At 39.2% G+C, this 21,210-nt stretch overlaps 1 protein-coding gene across 1 annotated transcript in view; it reads left to right on the top strand.

Moving 5' to 3' along the window:
• Positions 1-21,210, top strand: part of SYNE1 (spectrin repeat containing nuclear envelope protein 1) — a 265,776-nt gene that overhangs the window by 101,309 nt on the left and 143,257 nt on the right. The window contains exons 53-66 of the mRNA XM_075708574.1: positions 609-773; positions 2,160-2,516; positions 6,404-6,540; positions 7,471-7,648; positions 9,693-9,875; positions 11,435-11,578; positions 11,905-12,060; positions 13,814-13,978; positions 15,132-15,304; positions 16,174-16,327; positions 16,468-16,611; positions 18,881-19,045; positions 19,882-20,199; positions 20,956-21,111. Of these exons, the coding sequence (XP_075564689.1) occupies positions 609-773; positions 2,160-2,516; positions 6,404-6,540; positions 7,471-7,648; positions 9,693-9,875; positions 11,435-11,578; positions 11,905-12,060; positions 13,814-13,978; positions 15,132-15,304; positions 16,174-16,327; positions 16,468-16,611; positions 18,881-19,045; positions 19,882-20,199; positions 20,956-21,111 (2,595 nt within the window). The remainder of the gene's footprint in view (positions 1-608; positions 774-2,159; positions 2,517-6,403; positions 6,541-7,470; positions 7,649-9,692; positions 9,876-11,434; positions 11,579-11,904; positions 12,061-13,813; positions 13,979-15,131; positions 15,305-16,173; positions 16,328-16,467; positions 16,612-18,880; positions 19,046-19,881; positions 20,200-20,955; positions 21,112-21,210) is intronic.

Below are 21,210 nucleotides of genomic sequence, written 5' to 3'. Positions count from 1 at the left end.
GTCAGGGAAAAGCGTCTTCCAGGGCTGCAAGGCAGGTGGCTGGGGATGGCCACCACTTCTGATCTGATGGTTAAAATGGGACTCAGAACCATAAGAACCTTTTGCACTTTTGAACAGCAGAAGTCCTCCTTTGTGGTCTTTGTATGGGACATCTCTCTGGTTAGCATTCACAGAGACCTGGTGCTTCCAAATAAGAGCTATGTTTCTGGCAGCATGCTGCTCCCTGGGAAGACTCATGGGTGACTGGTAAAGACCCTCTCCAGGGGGGACTGGGAAAAGCGTGCCAGAGTTGCACAGCTGCAGATTTGACATCTATTATACAATACATTTTGTGCTAAAGGACGTGTTAAGGTGCATTTTGCATACATTTTCAGAAGGCTTCTTCATCTTTTGCTCCAGCAGAACACGCCTGTCCAGACCAACCTAAACAAAAACCTGTGCAGTGTAGCACTGCGTTCTGCTGCTATAACCTACCTGTGCTCTATTCAGCATTCAAATGGGTGCTATAGAGTCAGACCAGCGCGCCATACCACTGCATGCTTAAAGCCAGGATGGTATTTAAGCACTTTAATGGTCTCTTTTTTTTTTTTTTTTTATCTGAATGACAGGAGAAAATGAGGAAAGTGGAAGATATTGTGAAGGATCATTTGCTGTACCTTGATGCTGTGCATGAATTCACAGACTGGCTCCATTCTGCAAAGGAAGAGCTACACCGCTGGTCAGATACATCTGGAGATACATCAACCATACAGAAAAAGCTGGCCAAAATCAATGTAAGATAAGTTAGCTTTCACGATTTCATCTGCAAGTCAGACCCTATGCTCTAAAATAGGCCAGAGCCACAAAGTTGCGGGATCTTGCCCTTTGTATATTTGAAATGGTGACTACATTTCAGTGAGCTGAGAGCAAGCTTTCTAAGCTATGTTTTGTTTTCACGTCCCTTCCCATATTAAGCTGATGGAGTAAAAGTACAATCAGACCTGAGTTAGCCACAGCACACATGGAAACATTTTGCAAAAGTGGAAGCCCAGTGGCATCACAGAAGAATGTGGCTTAGCTGATTAATGAATACCGCTCTGTCCTCATCCCCAAATATGCTTTCTCCATGAGCAGAGTTCTCTGAATCAGTGTCAGAAACAACCTTTCCTGATTTGCATGAAACTGAGATGCGTAAAGCAGTGCGAGGATCGTTCTCCCCAAACACGGTAGAAATGTATGAGTTGCCTCCCTGTGTATATACTCTCCTCCTCACCCTGGCATCCATTCCTAGGATTTGAGTGCCTAAACAAGTTACAAATTCCTGAATGCAGCATTAAAGTAGATGGCATGTTTTGCTCGTGCCTGATGTTTAGGTTCAGATACTCATGCTAGCAACATTTTACTCTGCTCCTAAACATGAGAAGAGCGGGCCAGCGAACAGACCACTAGATGAAGATTCAGGACACCCGAGATCAAGTTATAGATTTGTTGTGCACTCTTGGCCAGTTTTCAGTCTTCCTTGTGCTCAAACTCCCCACGTACAAAACAGGGAAGGGAGGAGATGGTAGTTTCTAGCTTGTAAGGCTAACAAGAGAACACATATCATTATTCTGGCATTCACTGTTTGGGATGATATTTATATTCTCCAGCTTCTTAAGCTGAAAACTCCCAAAATTCCCTTGTAGCATGTGTGAGATTGAAATAGGACGCTGTAGAAAGAATTCAATTCTGGGGGAAAAAAAAAAAAAAGACAAAAAAAAAAAAAAGACATGTGCAACCAATTATGGCACAGCACAGATCACGGGTAGGCTGTAAAATGCTTTTTCTGAGCAGCACAGTTTTGTTTATAAAACTGCTATGCGCGGCTACATAGCAGTTTCTTACGTAAAAGATGACAACGAAGTTGTTGCTTTCCGCATCCCAACCGGCACGCTTATTTCCAGTATCTAAAGGAAGTTCTTTCTCCCCTACGCTTCTGAGGGTTGCAGAATCACCCTTTCACCCACGCAAAGCCCGCACCCTCTCTTGCCTGGGCTGTATTTGCCACCCGTCCCCGGGCTGGGCTCTGCCGGCCCGCACGCAGCCCGCCTGCCGTGCCCGCGCCGCCCCCCGCTCGGCCAGCCCCCCCTCCCCTTCCCGGCGGCAGCTCTGCGGGCTACCGGGGCCATGTCGCCTTGCAGGAGCTGGTAGAGTCGCGACAGATCGGGGCGGGCCGCCTCGGCCGAGTGGAGACGCTGGCTCCCGCCGCCAAGCGCAGCACGACTGCCGGCGGCTGCCAGCTGCTGGCCGCCGAGATGCAGGCCCTGCGGTCGGAGTGGGAGCAGTGGGAAGAGAGCGCCTGCCGGAGCCGGAGCAGCCTGCGGGATGTGCTGAGCCAGATGGCCCTGTCGGAGCGGGAGTTCGAGGCGCAGGTCGCGCAGCTGGAGGGGGCCGTGCGGCGGCTGGGCGGGCTGCTGGCCGCCTGGGCGCCCAGCCTGGCCCCCCTCGACAGCCGGCACACCGACGCCGAGGTCGCGGAAAGCTGGCGCAAGGAGAAAGTAAGGTCGCTTCTCTTTTCCTAGCGGTTTTTCCATTGTCGGGGTACGCTTACTGCGGGCAGCAAGCTCCTGCCGAGCGCGCCTGTCAAGGAGAAAAAGAGTAAAATGTGTCTGTGAAAAGTATTGCTGTGAAACCCCGACTTTCCAGGCTTTTTTTTTGCAGCTGTAATATTGTAGCAAGCCAGAAGACACCCCTCTCCTTGAAGGCCTCTGCTGCGCAAGGCTTAGCAAACGCCGCCCGGATGGGAGATGTTAAAAACAGGGCTTGCCTCTGAGACAGCGAAGGAGCAAGCACACCAGCTCTCAGCTTCTCTTCCAAGTTCTCAGCGATTCAAGCCAGAGTGGCACTTGATCGGGGAAATGCGAAGCGTTTCCTAAAAGCCAAGTAGCAGCTGGAGTCATTTCTTACTTACAATTTGTCAGGAGTGTTTTGAGCTTATACGTGCCATTTCTTGAATTATCCTTCACGTTATGCACGTCGAGATCTTGTCCAGTATTTAGAGAGGTTAACGGGAAGCGGGTGCACTTGCTAATTGCTTTGCTATGGAATGTAGTGGAATTTAGAGAAATAGAGAGGTGCTTTCTGTTCCTGATTGTCTGCTAGCAAAAAATTCCACCCGTACGTATCACACACGCGTTGTATATCAATATGTGTATATTTTCACAACAATCAAGATGTATGTTTGTAAATATCTCGACCACTGTGAATCACAGATGTTGAGAAAAGACACAGAGTATTTCCCTTTCACGGTAGCGTTGCAACAATGCAGTTTCAGTAAAGGAAGAGAGGTGTGTGATGCCTGCTTTCTGACCCCTTGGCTGAAGAAATATTCAAGAAAAAACCCAGAACACCTTCTCTTTGAACTGAGATTATAAATCTCCTCCTCCGATGTCTGTGCCAAGTTATTTTTGTGGCTTCCCCCTTCACAGAATTCCCTGACATAGATTTATGGAACCTGCTTGCTTGAGTGCCCGTACCTGTCTGTAGGAGTAACAAACCTGACATTACATTGGAGCAAATAAGGGTACAAATACACAAGTCTTCCATGTTTATATGTTTTTAAAAAGGAAAGGAAGACATGGAATTGTCATCAACGTACAGCAACAGTTACCAGACTTTTTTTAATTTATAAATGGGGAAGTACTAAATTCAAAGGATATTGCTTTTATTAGTAGTAATATATATACTGTGTATGTACTGTAGCTCTATGTAACAACACTTTATTTAGATTAGACAGTTGTAAACTTAGGCTAATGAGGAAAATGCAGAGGAATCTCAAGACTTACTATGCACAGCCCTACTATGAAATTTTATTTATAGTTAGAGGAAATGTGGCAGTAATCCTTCCATTTCTGGACCCCAGGGACAGGCCCTATTGTGAACGTAAAATAGCACTGCAGCTTTCTATTTCCATTGTCTCACAGTGATTCTGTTGCCATGTAAGCCAAGGCCATGAATTAAAAATGCATTTCCTAATTCTCAGAATTCGCAAGCTCATTCTGTTATACTCGAGCTCTGTTCCTTTAGGTACGTGCAACATAAGAGCAACAGATCTTGCACTTGGAATTCAGCAAATTATTTTGGTAATTGTCAGATTCAAAACTAAATCCAAGTGGCTGCAACAGTGCTAGCAGTGTTTCCATGTGGAAATACGGCATAGTTAAATCATAGAATCATAGAATGCTTTGGGTTGGAAGGGACCTTGAGAGATCATCGAGCCCAACCCCCCTGTTTTGCAAGTTAATGTTCCTGTTTGTTAACAGGTTAAGCCTAAGGCTGTATGCCATCAGAATAATCTTGTAGTAGTTATTGAGGTAGGTTCTTCAAAACTGAAAAATTTTATTGGAAACAGGCAATTGCAACCCTATGCTACTCTTAGGACATGTTTTCTTTACAAAAAAAAAAAAAAAAAAAAAAGCTGACAGTATTTCATTATGGTGATTCCTGCCCTACACAATTTGTGGAATCCTGTGTTTAAGTAATGGCCATTGTGTTGTTATTCCTAATGCTTTCAAAAAAAGTCCTGTGTGTAGTTTAACATAAAGTAAGGTAAACAAAAAGTAGTTAGTTTACATTTTTTTCTAAGCATCATTGCTATTACATAAATACTTAATTCAAATGCTGCTTTATATGGCATTGAAAAAAACTGGCAGTGTGACTATTCCAAGTATCTTTTAATTATGGTTGAACACGTTTCTGGTGTATGAGTGACTCAAAGGAGATAAAGTCCATAATAAGAGCATGAATAAATGTAAATCAGAGGAGTCCTGAAAATATGCTGTAGCAAAATATTTTTTCATACTCACAAGAACACAGGAAAGTTTGTACACATAATACATCTGAAATGTCTCTAGACTTAATTTTACAGGGCTTCCCTGTGATATAGAAATGCAAACAGATTTCAGTAATTTTAATATAATCAAGCTGTGATTATGGTCTGAACCACTGTTATTCATAGCCAACACATGCTTGTAGTTTTATTTTTCTCAAAATGGATTGTTGTGTTTTTTCTTCCTAGCAGTTCAGGTACTACAAAGAAGCAATATCTCTCTCTCTTTTTTTTTTTTTTTTTTTTTTTTTTAAACTTGCTCAGAAATGTGTGATATAGATCTTAAAAAATTCATTTCACAGTCTGACAGACTTTTTCAGGAAAACGGATATGAAGCAAGCACAAAATTGCTTGTGGGCAGCAGACACATGAGCTAGATCCCTGGCTTTTGTCCATTTGCTATTCTTACTAATTCTGTCGACTGGCTTGTTAGACCCTTGCTAATATTTCTTTTTTCTTTTGATTTACATAAAGAGGTATCTGTTTATTGCAGAGTTAGTTAATACTTTACAGGGAAAAATCTACTCTGTGAGCATTTTTATCTCTGTAATATACATTGTGATATTTTGAAAACCTTCTGCATATATTTTCATGTATATGATTTGTACCTTTCCCGAACATTCAGTTTTGTGCCGATAGATTATTACAAACTGTTTACTATGTATATATTCAATTTTCCTTTTTTTAATATATTCAGAAACATGATTTGAAGACTTCCTTGTCTCACTTCCATGTCCCCATTCAAATTTGTCTTCACTTTCATGTGATATGTTTCTTAAGTTTATATTGTACATTTCTTCAGATTGGCATGTAGATTTAGCCAAATGAATCCACTCTGGCCCACCTGTGCTGCAGAACCTCTGTTGTGGCGAATGTAACTAGCTAGAAGATTGTCTTTTCTCCCTGATAGTTTAAGAAGAATGCCTGAAGAATTTAGTTTCTAGTGAGACAAGGAGCCAAGTCTGCACTGCTCATTATGCTGGAGTAGCTGGCAGGATTTTGTAGTGGAGATGCTGTGGACGTCAACAAGGACTGTTTTTGCTGGAGTGGTTATCACACCTCTCCCAGTGACGTAAGCTAAGCCAACGAAAGCATTTTTTTTTTTTTGTTGGCTTAGCTGTCTCCAAAGCCTGCCTGTCTTTCCAGTGCAGCAATGACAGGCAGTAACCCATTTACTCTCGCAGGACTGTGAGCAGCTGTACTTTTACATAAGGAAGACCTCTGTGAAAGAGTTGAAGCTGTTAAAAGCTTTGTGCATATTATTTGCTATATTCCCTAATTGTATGTACTTTTATATGTACACAGCTAACTGACAATACCATAGCTCATTTATTAAGATGAAATTTATATCTTAAACTGTTCTCTGAGAACATTTTCAGCTAAGAAAGTTGAGACTTCCAGAAATTTGGTCTCTAGAAGCTCATAATTTCAAATAAGCTTCTGTAGGTTTGACTGCTAAAATACTCTTGAAAGTGAATGTTCATAGGTTATTTGATTCAAAAGATTTTTTTTTTTTAATTTACTCACCAATATTGTTTGTTTATTTGTTTTTAACAGGAAACACTGGATGCTCTGATAAAGTCTGAACATATGACAGATGAGATCAAAACTCAGTTAAATGATCTTTGTAGATTTTCCAGAGATTTGAGTACGCATTCTTCGAAAGTTTCAGGGTTGATTAAGGAGTATAACAGGTACACATTCATCTTGTTTATAGCTAATCAGTCCCATGTGGGGGGGGGGGGGGGGTGTGAGCTGTCTTGTAGGGAGCCATTAATTAGAAACAGAGGTATACAATTATTAGGATCATTATTTTGATTTTGGTGTCAATAGAGGCTGTAAAAAGTAGCAATTTGGAGTTTTTTTCCTAAAAGCCAGGCTATGCCACTAAACTCATCTGAAACTAACGTATATCCACACCTGACCTTTTACAGGAGGAATCCTTGTAAGAAACTGTGAGGTAGCACTATGGCTTATTTGTCTGAAGGAGTAACAAGCTATACCAGCTATTTAAGATCTTTTTCTTAATTTTGTCCTTTGGTTTACTCTTCTTTGGCTGGCTGGTTCCCTGAAACAGGGGAACGAGCATTTGCTTGCCTTCTTGCTTTCTCTCAGGTCACTCTAGCTGATTTACTTGAGAGTACGACACCTGCATTTCGGACGTAAGATTCTGTTGCCTCTTGCAGGGGGTTATAGCTTTTGGCTTCTATAGCTGCAGAAGAAGGGTGTGATGACCCAGATCGATCCCTTCTAACGTCACGAACTTAACTGAGCCACAGAAGTTAGAATTGTAACCGCTGTAGTTCTGCATCCTGTCCCTCGAGAGGGAAGGGGGCTTGCAGAAGCTGTTCGTGCTTAGGTGCACTGAGTCACTCTCTGGAAATGCTTATACCTGTTATATCTGTGACAGTTAGGTCACAATTTACATGCTTCCCTTTTAAGGAATTGAAAGCTTTTAATGGATTTCCTGGTGCCTCAGTTAAGTGCTTAAAGTTGGTAGGAGGAATCCAGGTTAACCTTCCCACTGTATTTCAGAGAACTAAGTAATAGCACTGTCACCTAACAGAGTCCTGCTTTTCCTCCTTCCCTCCCTCTCTTCCGCTTCCCTGATGTGATAAACCCAGCCTTTGCCTGCAAGCTTCAAAAGGATGTCAAAGCAAAGAGCAGATCTTGCAGCAAAGATTTCGGACGGCTTTCAGGGACTTCCAGCAGTGGCTGGTCAATGCAAAAGTCACCACAGCCAAATGCTTTGATGTGCCTCAAAATATCAGTGAAGCTTCAGCCAGTCTGCAGAAAATACAGGTAACTGTAGCAGTAAAATATTAGTCTAAGAGAGAACCAATCAGTTTCATGTAAAGCTCAGATTGAATTGTTTGGTTAATTACTATTTTTTGTTAATGTAGTTATTGTCAACACTAAGGGTGACTAATTGCAAGGAAATCAACACTTATTTTTTCCTTTTTTAATCTAGTTTGTTTAGTTTAATTGTTGGGCTATATTTTCTATGTAGTCATTGTCTCTCAGTAGTTTTCCTTGTTTGTTTCTTTTTTACAATAGGAAAAAATATGTTTTTAAAGTATGAGAGTACTGTAAAATCAGAACGATATCAGAATCGGGACTTAGTACCTGGAATTGTTTCAAAGTTATGTAAATATTTTTCCTCATATACGAAAGTAGAGCCCTCGTAGTGGAAGAACAGAGTTAAAACGTATGCAGTATGAGCAGGCATTTAAAATGTGTATTTTTCATATAAAGCTAAAACAAGCCCCACAACTTTGTGGAAAGAAATGCCCGTTAAAAGTTTATTTTAATAAAGCAAGTGAAAGAAATACTTTTATAAATAGAATATAACCATAATTTTAACTAAAAATAACAAAATGAGAATTACGTAATGAGACTGTTAAACCTTCAGTTAGATAGTATAACAGAAGAAATTCATATCAGTTTCTCAGAAAATAACAAAACCCAAATCACTTCCTCCTCTTTTTGGTAAATTCACTTTCCCTTGCTTAAATGGTTTACTTAAAAGCATAAACAATACTGTATTAATATATCAAATCTTTGACTAGCCCAAAATGAGAATATGTTTAGAGGAACTATCAAGGGAACACATCCTAGTGGTTTTTGATATTAAATATAAGACTTTTAGCAAGGTTTTGGGGGTTTTTTTTCAACAGTGGTTAAGATTTTTTTATTTACCACTGCAGCCCTTTCATAGCATAAGACCTTACTTTGTTCTCCTCCTCCCTGAAAGCTGCTTTAGATGAAATAAACTTTTTTTGACATGCAGTAGCAGCTTTAGGACTTCTAGAGATGTCTTGGTAACCTGTATGAACATAACATTTTATTTTTGTAAAAAGTTATTGTTCTGTCTGTTAGCACATTTGACATCATTAAGTCACAAGGCAATTATATCTTTGATTTTAATACAGCCAGAACTCAAACCAAGTATCTCAAAGCTAACAGACCCTTTGCATTCTCTACTAAGACCTCTATTGTAACACAGAATTAGAACCTGACTTAGTCATTATTGTATCAAGCCTGTTACTTCTGAATGTGGGTGTAACCTCATATAAAACTATTTGTGTATCACATAATCATCATAGTAACAGTTTAAAATATTGATATTGAAATTCCTTTGAGTCCTAAATGCTCACAAAATCTTTTAATAATTATAAGAACATTATCCCAGTACATTGGAATTTAAAAATCTGGCTATTCCCTTACATTTCTGTCTAATTCTTGCACATGCATTTTTTCATGCACTTCTTGCACACCAGCATTGTGCAAGATTTCTGTGAAGAAAAATACTTTCAAACAGGGCAGGTAAATTAAGGATGCAGAGGGATAAATCACGCAGCTTAGACATTGCTCAGGGTCTAAACGTCAGCCCACATCCCTACACGCTCCTCGGAAGCCCAGTGTGGCTGTTGCCTGTGAGCCTGTGTGTGCCTCAGAGTGGGCCCCAGCTCCTGCTGTTACCTGTGCCAGGATACTGGTTCCCCGAAGTGAAGCTGTTACCACTTTCTGTACCGTGGAGATTTAAAGAAGTATAATACCCAACTAAATGACTAGTAATCATCTCATGAAATGCAGAATATACAGGTAATCCCAGAGTCTTAATATATACGTTATTTAGACGCGTGGCATTTCTGGATTAAGTAGCTGTTGTCCCTAAATCCATAAATATGAACAAAATTAAAATGCAATGTACCAAAACGTGAGTTAGCATGTTAACAAGCAGAAACAACAAACTCTTATCCATGTAAAATTTTCTGGGAGCTTGCCATTGACCTTTACTGGACCCCAACGTTCACCAGTTAGCTTCTTTTCTTACTGTTTTTAGGAATTCTTATCAGAAAGTGAGAATGGGCAACAAAAACTAAACGTGGTAGCATCCAAAGGAGAACTGCTGTGCTCTGTTTTACCAAAGGAAAAAGCTAAAGTTATCCGGGACAAATCTGCTGCTGCTAAAGAAGATTGGAAAAATTTTATCACCATCCTCCACCAGAAGGAATCTGGACTGGAGGTACTGAACCAGTCACAGTGGGGAAAGATTGGATCTAAATTTCCTCTTTGCTTTTTGTTTCAAACAGCATAGTTTAGATTTCATATATAGCTGTAAGTTTTTATGATGTGACAGAACTAATAAATAGCTGTTTTCAAGAAGTCTCATTCTTCCACTTAACATTTTACTGTTTGTTTGCTTATATCCTTACGACCTGATTCCACTTTAAGTGGGGTGTTTCATGCAGAAGGGTGTTGTTCAGAATAACTGAAGGTAGCAAAGACAGCAGTTGCTCGAATACATTAATATGAGGCTCATCAAATGTACTGGATTACTAATACACATTTTTTTTTTAAAGACTGTTTTCGCACAGATTTCTGACACTGTTGCTGATTGAGTAGTCCCACTACAGTGGGTAAATATTGCCTCTCTTATTGCAAACTGGTGAAATGTAATGATCTCTTTGAGCAACTTTTTAAATAAACTCCAGTGCCTTTCTCTGTTCAGAACTCACAATTCAACCAGCACGGAAGGTGAATATCTTAAAAACATAATCTCTTTTAAGGTCATAGGTTTTAAGGTCAAAAGGTCTTAGCTGGAATTCCCTGCATAGTGTAGGAGAATTCAAGTTCCTAGGCATTCCTGTTTCAAACCAATGCTGCCTAGTCAGCTGAGAAAAAGTTTAAATACATTTAATACATTGTGCAGGAAAGCCTTTCAAAAAAACATTCTCACGTAGCAAGGACTTACCTTTCTTTGTTTCAGGGTTGCCATGGAAAGAAGATGTCCTTTATCTTTTTGAGCCAAGCATTTTTCAGTCTCATAAGTGTAGTTTTTTCATGATGTTTGATTTAAGTGATAAGGCTATAGCTAAAAAGAAAACTAAATCAGTCTGGGGGAAAAGAATAAAAATAACTAGGGTACAGGAACTATGCTGTTCAGGTTTCTATTCCATATGAATTATTTCAGATGCTCTTTTTTTTTTTTTTTTAAATGATGCAGAATAAGCCTACAAGAAAAATATGCAGGCACTGAAGAAATGCCTGCATATGCCTTTATGCACATATTTTTATAACCAGAATTTTACACTAAAAAAGAACATAATCAGAAATGATCCCCAGGATTGGGTTGAACTTAGTCATACATCACTTAGGAATAGTGGCAGCCTGTTTAAGGAGGGGTCAGTGTGAATAGCTGCAGTCAGATGTTAGGTAACTCTTATCCCAACTTAGCTTTTCTTCAGACTGCCTTAGCTGTGTGAGTTAGATTTACAGTGAGTCAAAGCTCATAAGATCTGTAAAGCTTTCAGTTGAGAGGAACTTTGCTTCAGCCTCCCCTCAACTGTGTAGACATATCCTACACTGTTGCCTCTATTTTGCCTCTTTAAGAGATGCTCTCAGACTTTTCTTTCAGTGTCTGTCTGTGGGATGGGAAGGAGCAGAGCTGGTGTAATTTATTTTGAAGAGTTGTGTAGTGTTTGGCTGCAATTGTATATCCTTTTTGTGTGCTTGATCTGTGTTGTGCATTACAGTTATGCCCAGTGCATGGGACTGTTGATAAAATTGTGCATGTTTTCCCAGAACTTAAAGATCCAGATGAAGGACTTTGAAGTAACTGCTGAACCCCTGCAGGAGTGGCTGTCCACAACTGAGAAGATGGTACAAGGAAGTAGCAGTCGGCTCCATGATCTTCCTTCCAAGAGGAGAGAACAGCAAAAGTTGCAGGTGACTTCTTATAAACCTTTGTGACATAGCCAGACTTTCCTGTCCTATCCTTCTGGCCTCATTGAGTCTTTACAAAAGCTTGATCATTCTAGCATCCTGACCTCTAAATAAGATGAGAACTGGGTTCAAGGGTTGCTGTTGATGGTCCTGTTCCATCAGGTTGTGCATCTCCACATTTCTTATGACATGCTGCTTCATTGCTGTAGCCATATGCTGTGTCTTTCTCAGCAAGCTTGCCATATGTCACTTTTCATGCGGCCTTCATGCTTCTCTATTTCCTGCTTTTTTGCACCCACTCTTAATATTAACGTGCTTGTGCTTTACAGTCTGTCCTTGAGGAAATAAGCTGCCACGAGCATCAGCTCAACAGGCTGAAAGAGAAAGCTCAGCAGCTGTGGGAAGAGCAAGCTGTCAGCAAAAGCTTTATGCGCAGAGTGTCTCAGTTGTCTTCTCAATATCTTACTCTAAGCAATCTGACAAAGGTAATGCACTTAGTGTATGTGCTTTTAAGCAGTTCACTTCATATGTGTGGGGAAAAAGAAAGACTGAAATGTGAAACACTGTAGTTGTCTTGCTTGTCTGCTCTGTGGTATGTCTGAGCTATCTTGTCTTTCACGCTGGCTTTAAAGAGTGGGAAGTAAGGACCTGGATAAGTCCATGGACTGTCAACAATTTTTTTTTTTTTAAATTATTTTTAAATGTGTTTTGATTAAAAAGTAAACCCCACCTGATTATACAATGATCAGGTTTGATTTTGATTATTTCAAACATTGAAGACATTTGTTTCTGTAATAAGTGGCACCTGAAACTTAGGGGAGGGTTTGTGGTTTGGTGGTTTGGGTTTGTTTGTTTGTTTTTTTTTTTTCAGAAAATACAGAAAAGTTATTACTTCATTGCATCCTATAATGATAATTAATTGTTTACATTGTTAGCGTCTTCATCTAAAACTAATAGATTGGTCTTCTACAAAAATTACCTCTTAGGCTGCTTTTGAAGGTTCAAGGGGAGGCATAGGCCAAAGTCTAAAGCATCAGGCTAAGAACTGAGAGGTTAACCTAACTGTTTTGCTGAGTGGTGCTTGACACACTTCACCATCTACTATCTCTGTTGTGTAAACGGATAAGAAGGTCTTCGTTTTAGGACTGGTATTTTTCACAAAGTTCCAGTCATGAAGGAGGGGCTTGATATTGAATTAGGCTTATAATTACTACAGTAATGAAAATAATTAAGGATATAGGAAGCGTGTTACGGGATAACAATGCAATTCAGAAAGTATTTATGTTTGGACAATTGCTAGTTTGTTAATCTCTACTTTTTCTGTGGAAATAAAAATTATGAAGCATATCTAGAGCTGTATGACTTACTGAAAATTATTGTATACATGGCCATAATAAATTTTCATGACTACAAAATGAGAAGGGGAAAGATGCATGAGTAACTAACATTGGCTTATGTGGACAGAACTTGTAGGAGATGTCAGGATAAGAAGAAGGAATCTGAGGCAGAGGATACGTATAATTCAGCCTGTGAGAGAAATCCTGAAATTCTTTGGATACCCATGAATGCTTGAGCAAGATCCCTCTCTGTAACTTCCTAAGCCCGTTTCACTGGCTTGACTTTAGTTCTCTGTCATAGTATGAAATACACTCCGCTCTGTATTCCTGTTCACCTCAGGCCTTTTAGCAATGTGACTTGAACATTTATTTTTGATTCGTGTGAGTGTCAGTAATTTTTCAGAAGAATGGTTATACCAATGGGAGTCATTGAAGAAAACAGGTCTTTCTTTTCCAAGTTTCAACAAAGTAATTTTGCTGCTGTGGCATAGCTTCACAGGTTTAACTCTGTCTTGTGCTTTGACAGATTTCACAAGTTTTCTTCAGCTGCAACACTGAAATGGAGTTTAGGTGTGATTTACCAGTTGTTTAAGAAAAAGTGGGACCAGAAAACTCTCATCTACTTTGGATGAGAGGAGACAATTAGGTGAAGCTTTACGTTTAGAAAAAAAAAAAAAGGCATTTCTGAAATTTTCATTTGTATATTGTTTGGACAACTTTGTGTTTGCGTGTGTGTGTGCAAAATTCATTCTATGCTCAAGTAAGTGTACTTGTAATTATCAATGTATGAAGAGAATTTCTGAGTATAGTTTATGAAGCTCATTCTGAAGTCTGCAAGTAGGTATGGGGAATAAACAATCCTTTGAATAGCTACTGGTGCTAATTGCTTTGTGAATTGCAGGAGAAAGTTTCCAGAATGGATAGGGTCGTAGCAGAGCACCAGCAGTTCTTGCACAGTGTCAAGGACCTCCAGGACTGGGTGGCCGATGCAGTTCACATGCTGGATTCCTACTCTCATCCCACTGCGGACAAGAGTGTTCTGGACAGCCGGATGTTAAAGCTAGAGGTATGGAAACAATAGATTCCAAATCCTGCTCTTTTTAGATCTGCAAGAATGCAAATACAGGATACTTTATGTTAGTTGTTGCATATTAGCGTAATGACTGTTGTTCACACTGATTTTCAATTTACTCAAAAATAACACTTTTTATAAAGGAAAGAGCTCGTTATTAGAAGTTTTCTCTAAGAAGGATATAGGGACCTTTATGACATGGAAAACTGCATACATGCAAATTCTTAAAAAAAACCTCAAAAGATGTGTGGCTGCTAAAGGTTAAATGGAAGAAGTAGGATATTCACTTCTGTTAGTTTCATATAATATTTCCTAGATCTTACAGGTGATATGGATGATTCAGGACAATTTTTTCTATAATTGTTTGCTTTAAAAATGGTGACTACAGTTAAGAAAATAGCATCTGTTGATATCACTGCACAAAAGATATTGAAGAGCAGTACTCAGAAAACAATACTTTTCATATTATTGATGTCTCAAATTTTGAGCCATGGCCAAAACATGGACAAGCCCTCAAAATTATAAGGATACGTCAAAAAGCAAGAGATTGTAGCAAAATACTAAAATTATGTTTTGCCTTTTGTTCTTTGAGTCTTTCAGGTTCATGCTTTCGGGTTTTTCATGACTTTGCATAGTGTTAGAAGATGTTAGTTTGCAACTGCGCAGCTCCAGGAGCTGGAGTCTTTAAGCTGACGTTGCTGATAGTCTGCTGAGTTTATATGTTTGTACCTTTGTGCTGCAAATAGACTGTAGAGTTGTAGAACTGTATTTCAGCCCTGTAGAAGAGCTTTGTCATCACATCTTGTTTCCTCTATGAATAAATCCTCCTGTTTTCCATCTAAATGACATTCCCTTTGGAATGTCAGCTTTTCCACCCAACAGTACCTCCTCTGATACACTGTAAGTACCTGCACAGATTCCATGAAAACTTCCCTGTCAACTAAGATTTTTTATTTAAATGACCTAAACCTACCTTTTAAAAGTCACTTTTTCCTTGTGAAGCCCAGCTGTGAACCCCACTGTCCCTTTTCTAATTGACTGTTTGTACAAGCTGCTAAATTTGATCAGCTCATTTTCCAGTAAAGCCAGTTAGTATGTTCATGCCCAGTTAATGATAAAAATAGAATAATATCCACTCACTTTTTAGGGACTGCTAGCAGTGAAACAAGAAAAAGAAATCCAAATGAAAATGGTTCTGACAAGAGGAGAATCTGTTCTGCAAAATACTTCTCTGGAGGGAGTACCAGTGATTGAACAGCAGTTGCAAACCCTGAAGGACAGCTGGGCTTCTCTTCTGTCTGCTTGTATCCAGTGCAAGAGGTAAAATGGGTATGAGGTGCAGAACGGTGCTTAGCAATAAAGTACTGTCAGAATTTTTGAAAAGTTAATTCCCAGACTTCTATTATTACAAGAGTCAAATTCATATAAAATGACTGCATGTGCCTAACATTACAGGTCTAGTAGCCTTAAGTGACATATTCAATTGAAGTAGAAAAAAGGGGAAGAAACTGTGAGAGATCTGAGCTGTGTTAACACTTATTTTCAATATACTCTTAAAAGTAGATTCCATGTTCATAATCTTGTTGTAAATTTTACTTTGAGTTGCACTTGATGCCTTGAGTTCTCAGAAATTAGATCTTGTTACTGACATTAATCTATCAAGATCCTGTCTGATTTTCCACTTTCTAGCATTTCACAGAAGGTACTGTAATTACAGTGTCCAATAGTGATTCTCAAAGTAATAGAATAAAGAAATACAGAGGAAAAAAATGCAGCCTTCTTTGATGCAGTATCACTAGTTGCAAATATTTCAGTTTAAAACAACAAAGGTAATTAAGCGTTAGAATGCAGCAACTTTTGAATGTATGCAAAGGGACAGAAAATTTCTGATTCTGGATCTTACGGTTTTAGTTGCATTATATTTACTAAGGCTAGAACATGTCAGCTAGCTACATAACTTACAGACCTCCCTGATATTCTAAGTTTGGAAAATTTATTTCTCTTTATCAGCCAAACAGTGCTCCTAGTTAAAACCTGTAGGTTTTTAACAGTTCTGTCTCAGACTGCTTAGCTTGTGATACATCCTTCTTACAAATATAGTCTAGAATAACTGTATGTGACAATATCTCACCACTTAAATAGCATGAGAACCTTCACTATCACATCAAATATGTATTTTTAAATTACAGTCAACTGGAAGGAGCTCTCTCCAAATGGACAAGTTACCAGGATGATGTTCGTCAGTTTTCCAGCTGGATGGATAAAGTAGAAGCAAGTATGAATGCTTCTGAAAGGCAATATGCAGAACTAAGGGAAAAAACAGCTGCCCTCAGCAAAGCAAAGGTGTGTTTGCTTTCAAACAAACCAGGAACAAGCCCATATCACCTTATAAGCAACAAAAAAGGCTGAAAAACTGCAAGATTAGTCTATGGTCTTGTTTCAATGCTGCCCATTCATAAATGCGTTCTCTTTCTGTTTTGCAGTTACTCAATGAAGAGGTGTTGAGTCACAGCAGCCTGTTGGAGACGATTGAAGTGAAAGGAAGCGGGATGACTGAGCATTATGTCACTCAACTTGAACTCCAGGACCTTCAGGAGCGGTATAAGTTCCTCAAAGACAGAACGAGGGTACAGTTTTTCTTGATAGCACTCAGTCTTGTTTTGTTGGCAACGAGGAAAAAGAGGAAGTCTTTTCATTGATCACTTATTTTACAGTTAAATGAGGAGTAAAAGTTTGGGGACAGGTGTAACAATGCAACAGAAAGTTATTAGTATGATTTATCAATCTGTCTTCCTGTACCACTGAGCTTCAGATCTTTTCAGAAAGGTTCTAAAAATCTGAATCTGAAAAAATCATCAGGTGAATAGTCTGAGGAATTCCATGTCAAAAGTCTCATTGACTTCAGCGCAGATACGATTTTACCCATTGTGACTGAGAAGTTGGAAGCATCTCTGAATCTGTGATTTGCATAAATGTATGTTTTGCAATAAATGCAACCAGTCAATCAGGTAATTCACAAATGGTTGACAGCTTTAGAAGCTTACTATTGAACGCAAATCTTATTAGCAAGTAAACTGACTCTAATGTGAAAAGGCCCAGCATGATATGTACTACATTTACTGATAAGTGTTAATATCAGAGATCTGGAAAAGATTAGGGCATAGACAGATAAAGACCAAGATGCGTTTTAATGTAAGATATAAGATAAAGAAGAAATAATAAAAGACTTGGTGATACATTTAAAGCTAGGTGTTTATCTCCAGTTAATCCAAATTCATCTGCGGTAATTAAATAAAACCTGATGTATGCTCAGACAGGCAGCTTTTGTTCATGACAGCAGTGTAGTAAAATTGAATTTTGTTGTCTCAATGTCCTGTGGGAAGGGCCAAAATTCAGTTTTTCAAATGCATAAGTGATTGGCTGTTTTGTGGTACTCTTCCACAACTGCAAAGAATGCAATGCGCTGTCTTTCTTTGGACCTTCTGTGAGTAAACTCACTCAGGTTTGCCAGAGAGATCAGTAAGTCCTGGGAAGTGCTAGTGAATAACTAGTATTCTTTTCAGCATGGGGATCCTCTAAGCTTTACGTTTTTCTCTTGCACAAAGCTGTACAGGCTGCCTGTATTTGCCCAGCTTGAGCAACAGCATGGAAACAACAAGAAATGGATGGTAGTTCACAGAGGCAAGAGCTCTGTACCTCTTTCCTCATGTAGGAGAAGTATCCCTTCTTTCTCTTCCCACTTAATGCCCCAGATGACTTTGGTCTTCCCCACTCCCAAACTGTGGTGATGATGTTAAGTGTCAAGAGTAATTTCAACCCTTAGAAAGAAATTCAAAGTTCAAAGCAAGTAGCTGGAAAGTAAAGAATGGTCAAACCCTTCAATAATCCTTTGGCCAGGTGGAAAACCTGATAAGATTTCACAAGGGTTTGTGGCCCAAGCGTGAGCAGATCAAGACCTGTAACTCCCTGCAGCCACTGCCAAGAAGCAAGAGAACTAGTCTCTCTTTCCCTCTTCCCACTACTGGGTATGGACAGGCCTTGTAAAGGATTGATAACACTCCTCTTTTCTTCCTTCCTCCCAGTACCCAGACCTGTTAGAAATAGGTAAAGCAGATAGTTGGTGCATGGCTGCTGTTTAGGAAAGTGTTTTTCTTCTTATGTAGCCTGCTGCCCTGGGACACAGCCTGTCTTGCCTCCATCCAAACTCGATTCCCTGTTTCCATCATTTCTCAGAGGATGTGAATTACATGTAGTATACTTTTCTTGTGCTTAGAAAGACTAGCCTAGTGCTGAAATATGATGCCTTTCCTGCTGTACCCCAGATATGGTAATATTTTAGAGCTGGGTTGTGAAATTATTGTAACTTGCTCACCCACATACACAGAAGACTTGCAGTCTCTCTCACTGTGCTCTGTAGGAACTGCCCACAAAGGACTTGGGTAGTCTTCAAACCTAAAGATATTAGATACTCTTAATAGAAGATTATTACTCCATTGGCAAAAAAAATCCTGCAAAGAAAAAATATGCAATTTCTAAGCTCATACTCTTATTAATTACTTCAGTAAAGTGAATTTAAATTGGTATAAAAACTAAGAAAGTCTTTTGTTATTAGACACTAAGGTGTTATTTAAAAGTGATCCCAGATCAAAACTTCAAATTGCAGAAGTCACAAACCCACGTGAAGAATCTTCTAGGATAAGTGTCTGTATACCCACATTTGCTCCCTCTTTCCCTGCAATTGATCAAACAATCCTCAGAATCCAAATACTCTTGCTAGGAAAGCTCAGCATCAGATACAAACTTTTCACCTTGATGGAAATCTGGGTTTTATGTTTTCTTGGTTTGGTGAAACACTAAGATATATATACACATATATGTAAATGTTTTAACAAGCAGGAGGCAGTAACAAAGGCTGAAGGACTGCTTAACTTACATCAAGAGTACCAAAGAAATCTGAAGACCTTTGAAGTATGGCTGGAGAAGGAACAGGAAAAACTTGACTGTTTATCACATCTTGATGGTGATGCCCAGAAACAGGAGGCAACACTCCGAGACTTACAGGTACATAATGTGTGACACCCTAAGTAAAAAAAAAAAAACCAAATAAAATCCTCTCTGTAAAATAACAGAAAAATATTAATTACTAGACAAAAATTGCATCTCTTTTTTGTCTTGAGAACAGCTTGGCATCACATTGTATATGAGTACTTTGCTGCTCGAAAGTGGTTCCAGTAAAATCAGTGGAAACATCACTCATTTCCAGAAAGAAGTGTCAGGCCTTGTCAGGCTGATTTCCTGGTTATGTTTTCTAATTGGATTGAATCCCTTCATGCTTTCTAATCAAGTTCTATTAAGCATAAAAATGCCACACATGTCTGGAAGAGGGTATCAAGAATTATTTTGGAATGATGTCTCAAACATATGTAAAAATAAATAGGTTTGTTTATTTTAAAAGATTGAAACCTTACCTTGTTCCTTGTTTTTAAACAGATTCAATTTTAGAATCATTCTTACAGTCTGCTTGCCACAGCTGGAAAGTTTGAATTTAAGGCTGTACTGAATGGATTGCATCCATGCCATGCCAGCTCAGGCAGCTCATGTTTCAGAACTGATGATAAACTTAGCAGGAGGGGAAAGAATTTAATGCATGCTTTGTCAATAATTTTCTTCAATTCACTTGTCGATAATAGCAATATTCGTTTTGCTTTGTAAGGGAGCGTGCCATCATAGGTGTTCTTAGAGATAGTGTAATATGTGTTCAACCGTAGATTACAAAAGGCAATATCTAGATAATGTGAGGTAACTGCTTTTGTGCTAAGTAGAACCAGGGTGTCGTTTGCCATGTGTGAATAAAAGCTGTTAATGTAGGGTATGTATCCATAACTCTGCCTTTACAGGAGCTGCAGGTCCACTGTGCAGAAGGACAAGCATTATTGAATGCTGCTGTCCATGCCAGAGAGGAGGTAATTCCCTGGGGCATTCCCCAGATAGAAGACCGAGCCCTGGAATCCTTACGGCAGGATTGGCAAGTTTATCAGCACAGGCTTTCTGAAGCAAGAAGCCAATTAAATGCCACTGTGAGCAGACTGAGGTTAATGGAGAAAAAATTTCAGAAGCTTAATGACTGGCTAACAGATCTGGAGGAGAAAGTTGCTATCAGGACTGGGAGGCAGTCTGGTAGAGCAACAAAGGAGATGCAGCTTCAACAAATGAAGGTAAAGAATATAGTTAAGGCATTCCTTAAGCAAAATACCATGTGAGGTTTCCGCATCAGTTCCTGGTTGCACTGTGGAAATGACAGGAAGCATTGCAGTTTATTCTGAGATGGTGCCTAGAATGATAGATCCAAAAGAGCTTCGTGCCTTCTGGGTCCAGGTTCCTCCCATTTTATTGGTAAAGGTATGGCTATACCAATGTTGAAATCTCATAGGGAGGTGTGGAATTCATACGCTCTGTGGTATATGAAGGCATAACTGAGGACAAAGATTGGTCCTGGAGTGGGAAAGTGTTAATGTTGTAACAAGAGTAAAATATGACCAACTGTGTTGTGAAGTCTCTGCTGTGTTGATGTAATAATTCTCCTTTAGTCACTACAAGGAGAAGACATAGTTCTGAATAAACACAGGAAGCAGATTTGAAGAGATACAAGGTTACACATTACAGTCACCTTTAAAACTTTGGGCAAATTCTATAGGAACTCTAGGTTGCGTTTCTATTATTATTTGAGGGGGAAAAAAAAAGTAGTATTGAATCTACTGTAATGAAATGCAGTCCGTCTGGTATGATAAAACTTCCAGCATATTCGTTATGTTAACCTTCATCAGATTCTGTTTTATTTTCCTGTTGTAAATCCATGTTTACAACCATGTATTTGTTTTCCTTTTCAATGATTTCCTTAGTTACAAATAAATTCCTGTTGTGTTTAAGATGTTTGAATCAGTCACATAAGCTGGATAATGTCTTTGTCATAGAAGTGGCATGAAGAAATTACAGTCTACAAAGATGATGTGGAGGAAGTTGGGGTATTGGCTCAGCAAATACTAGAGGAAACTCTGACTGCAAGTAGAATGGGAAGCCAGGCTACGCAGCTTGCATCTCGCTACCAAACTCTTCTTCTTCATGTCTTGGTAAGTAATGAAAATTGATTCATTGTAACATCATAAATTGTCAGTTAAGAAGCAAATATCAACACACTTTCTTAATTAGACTTCCTCAGAGTATATTCA

This window comes from Pelecanus crispus, chromosome 3 (assembly GCF_030463565.1).
Source record: "Pelecanus crispus isolate bPelCri1 chromosome 3, bPelCri1.pri, whole genome shotgun sequence".
NCBI classification, from domain to species: domain Eukaryota; kingdom Metazoa; phylum Chordata; class Aves; order Pelecaniformes; family Pelecanidae; genus Pelecanus; species Pelecanus crispus.
Note: the sequence above shows the minus strand (reverse complement) of the source record. Positions and strands in the feature narration are given on the sequence as shown.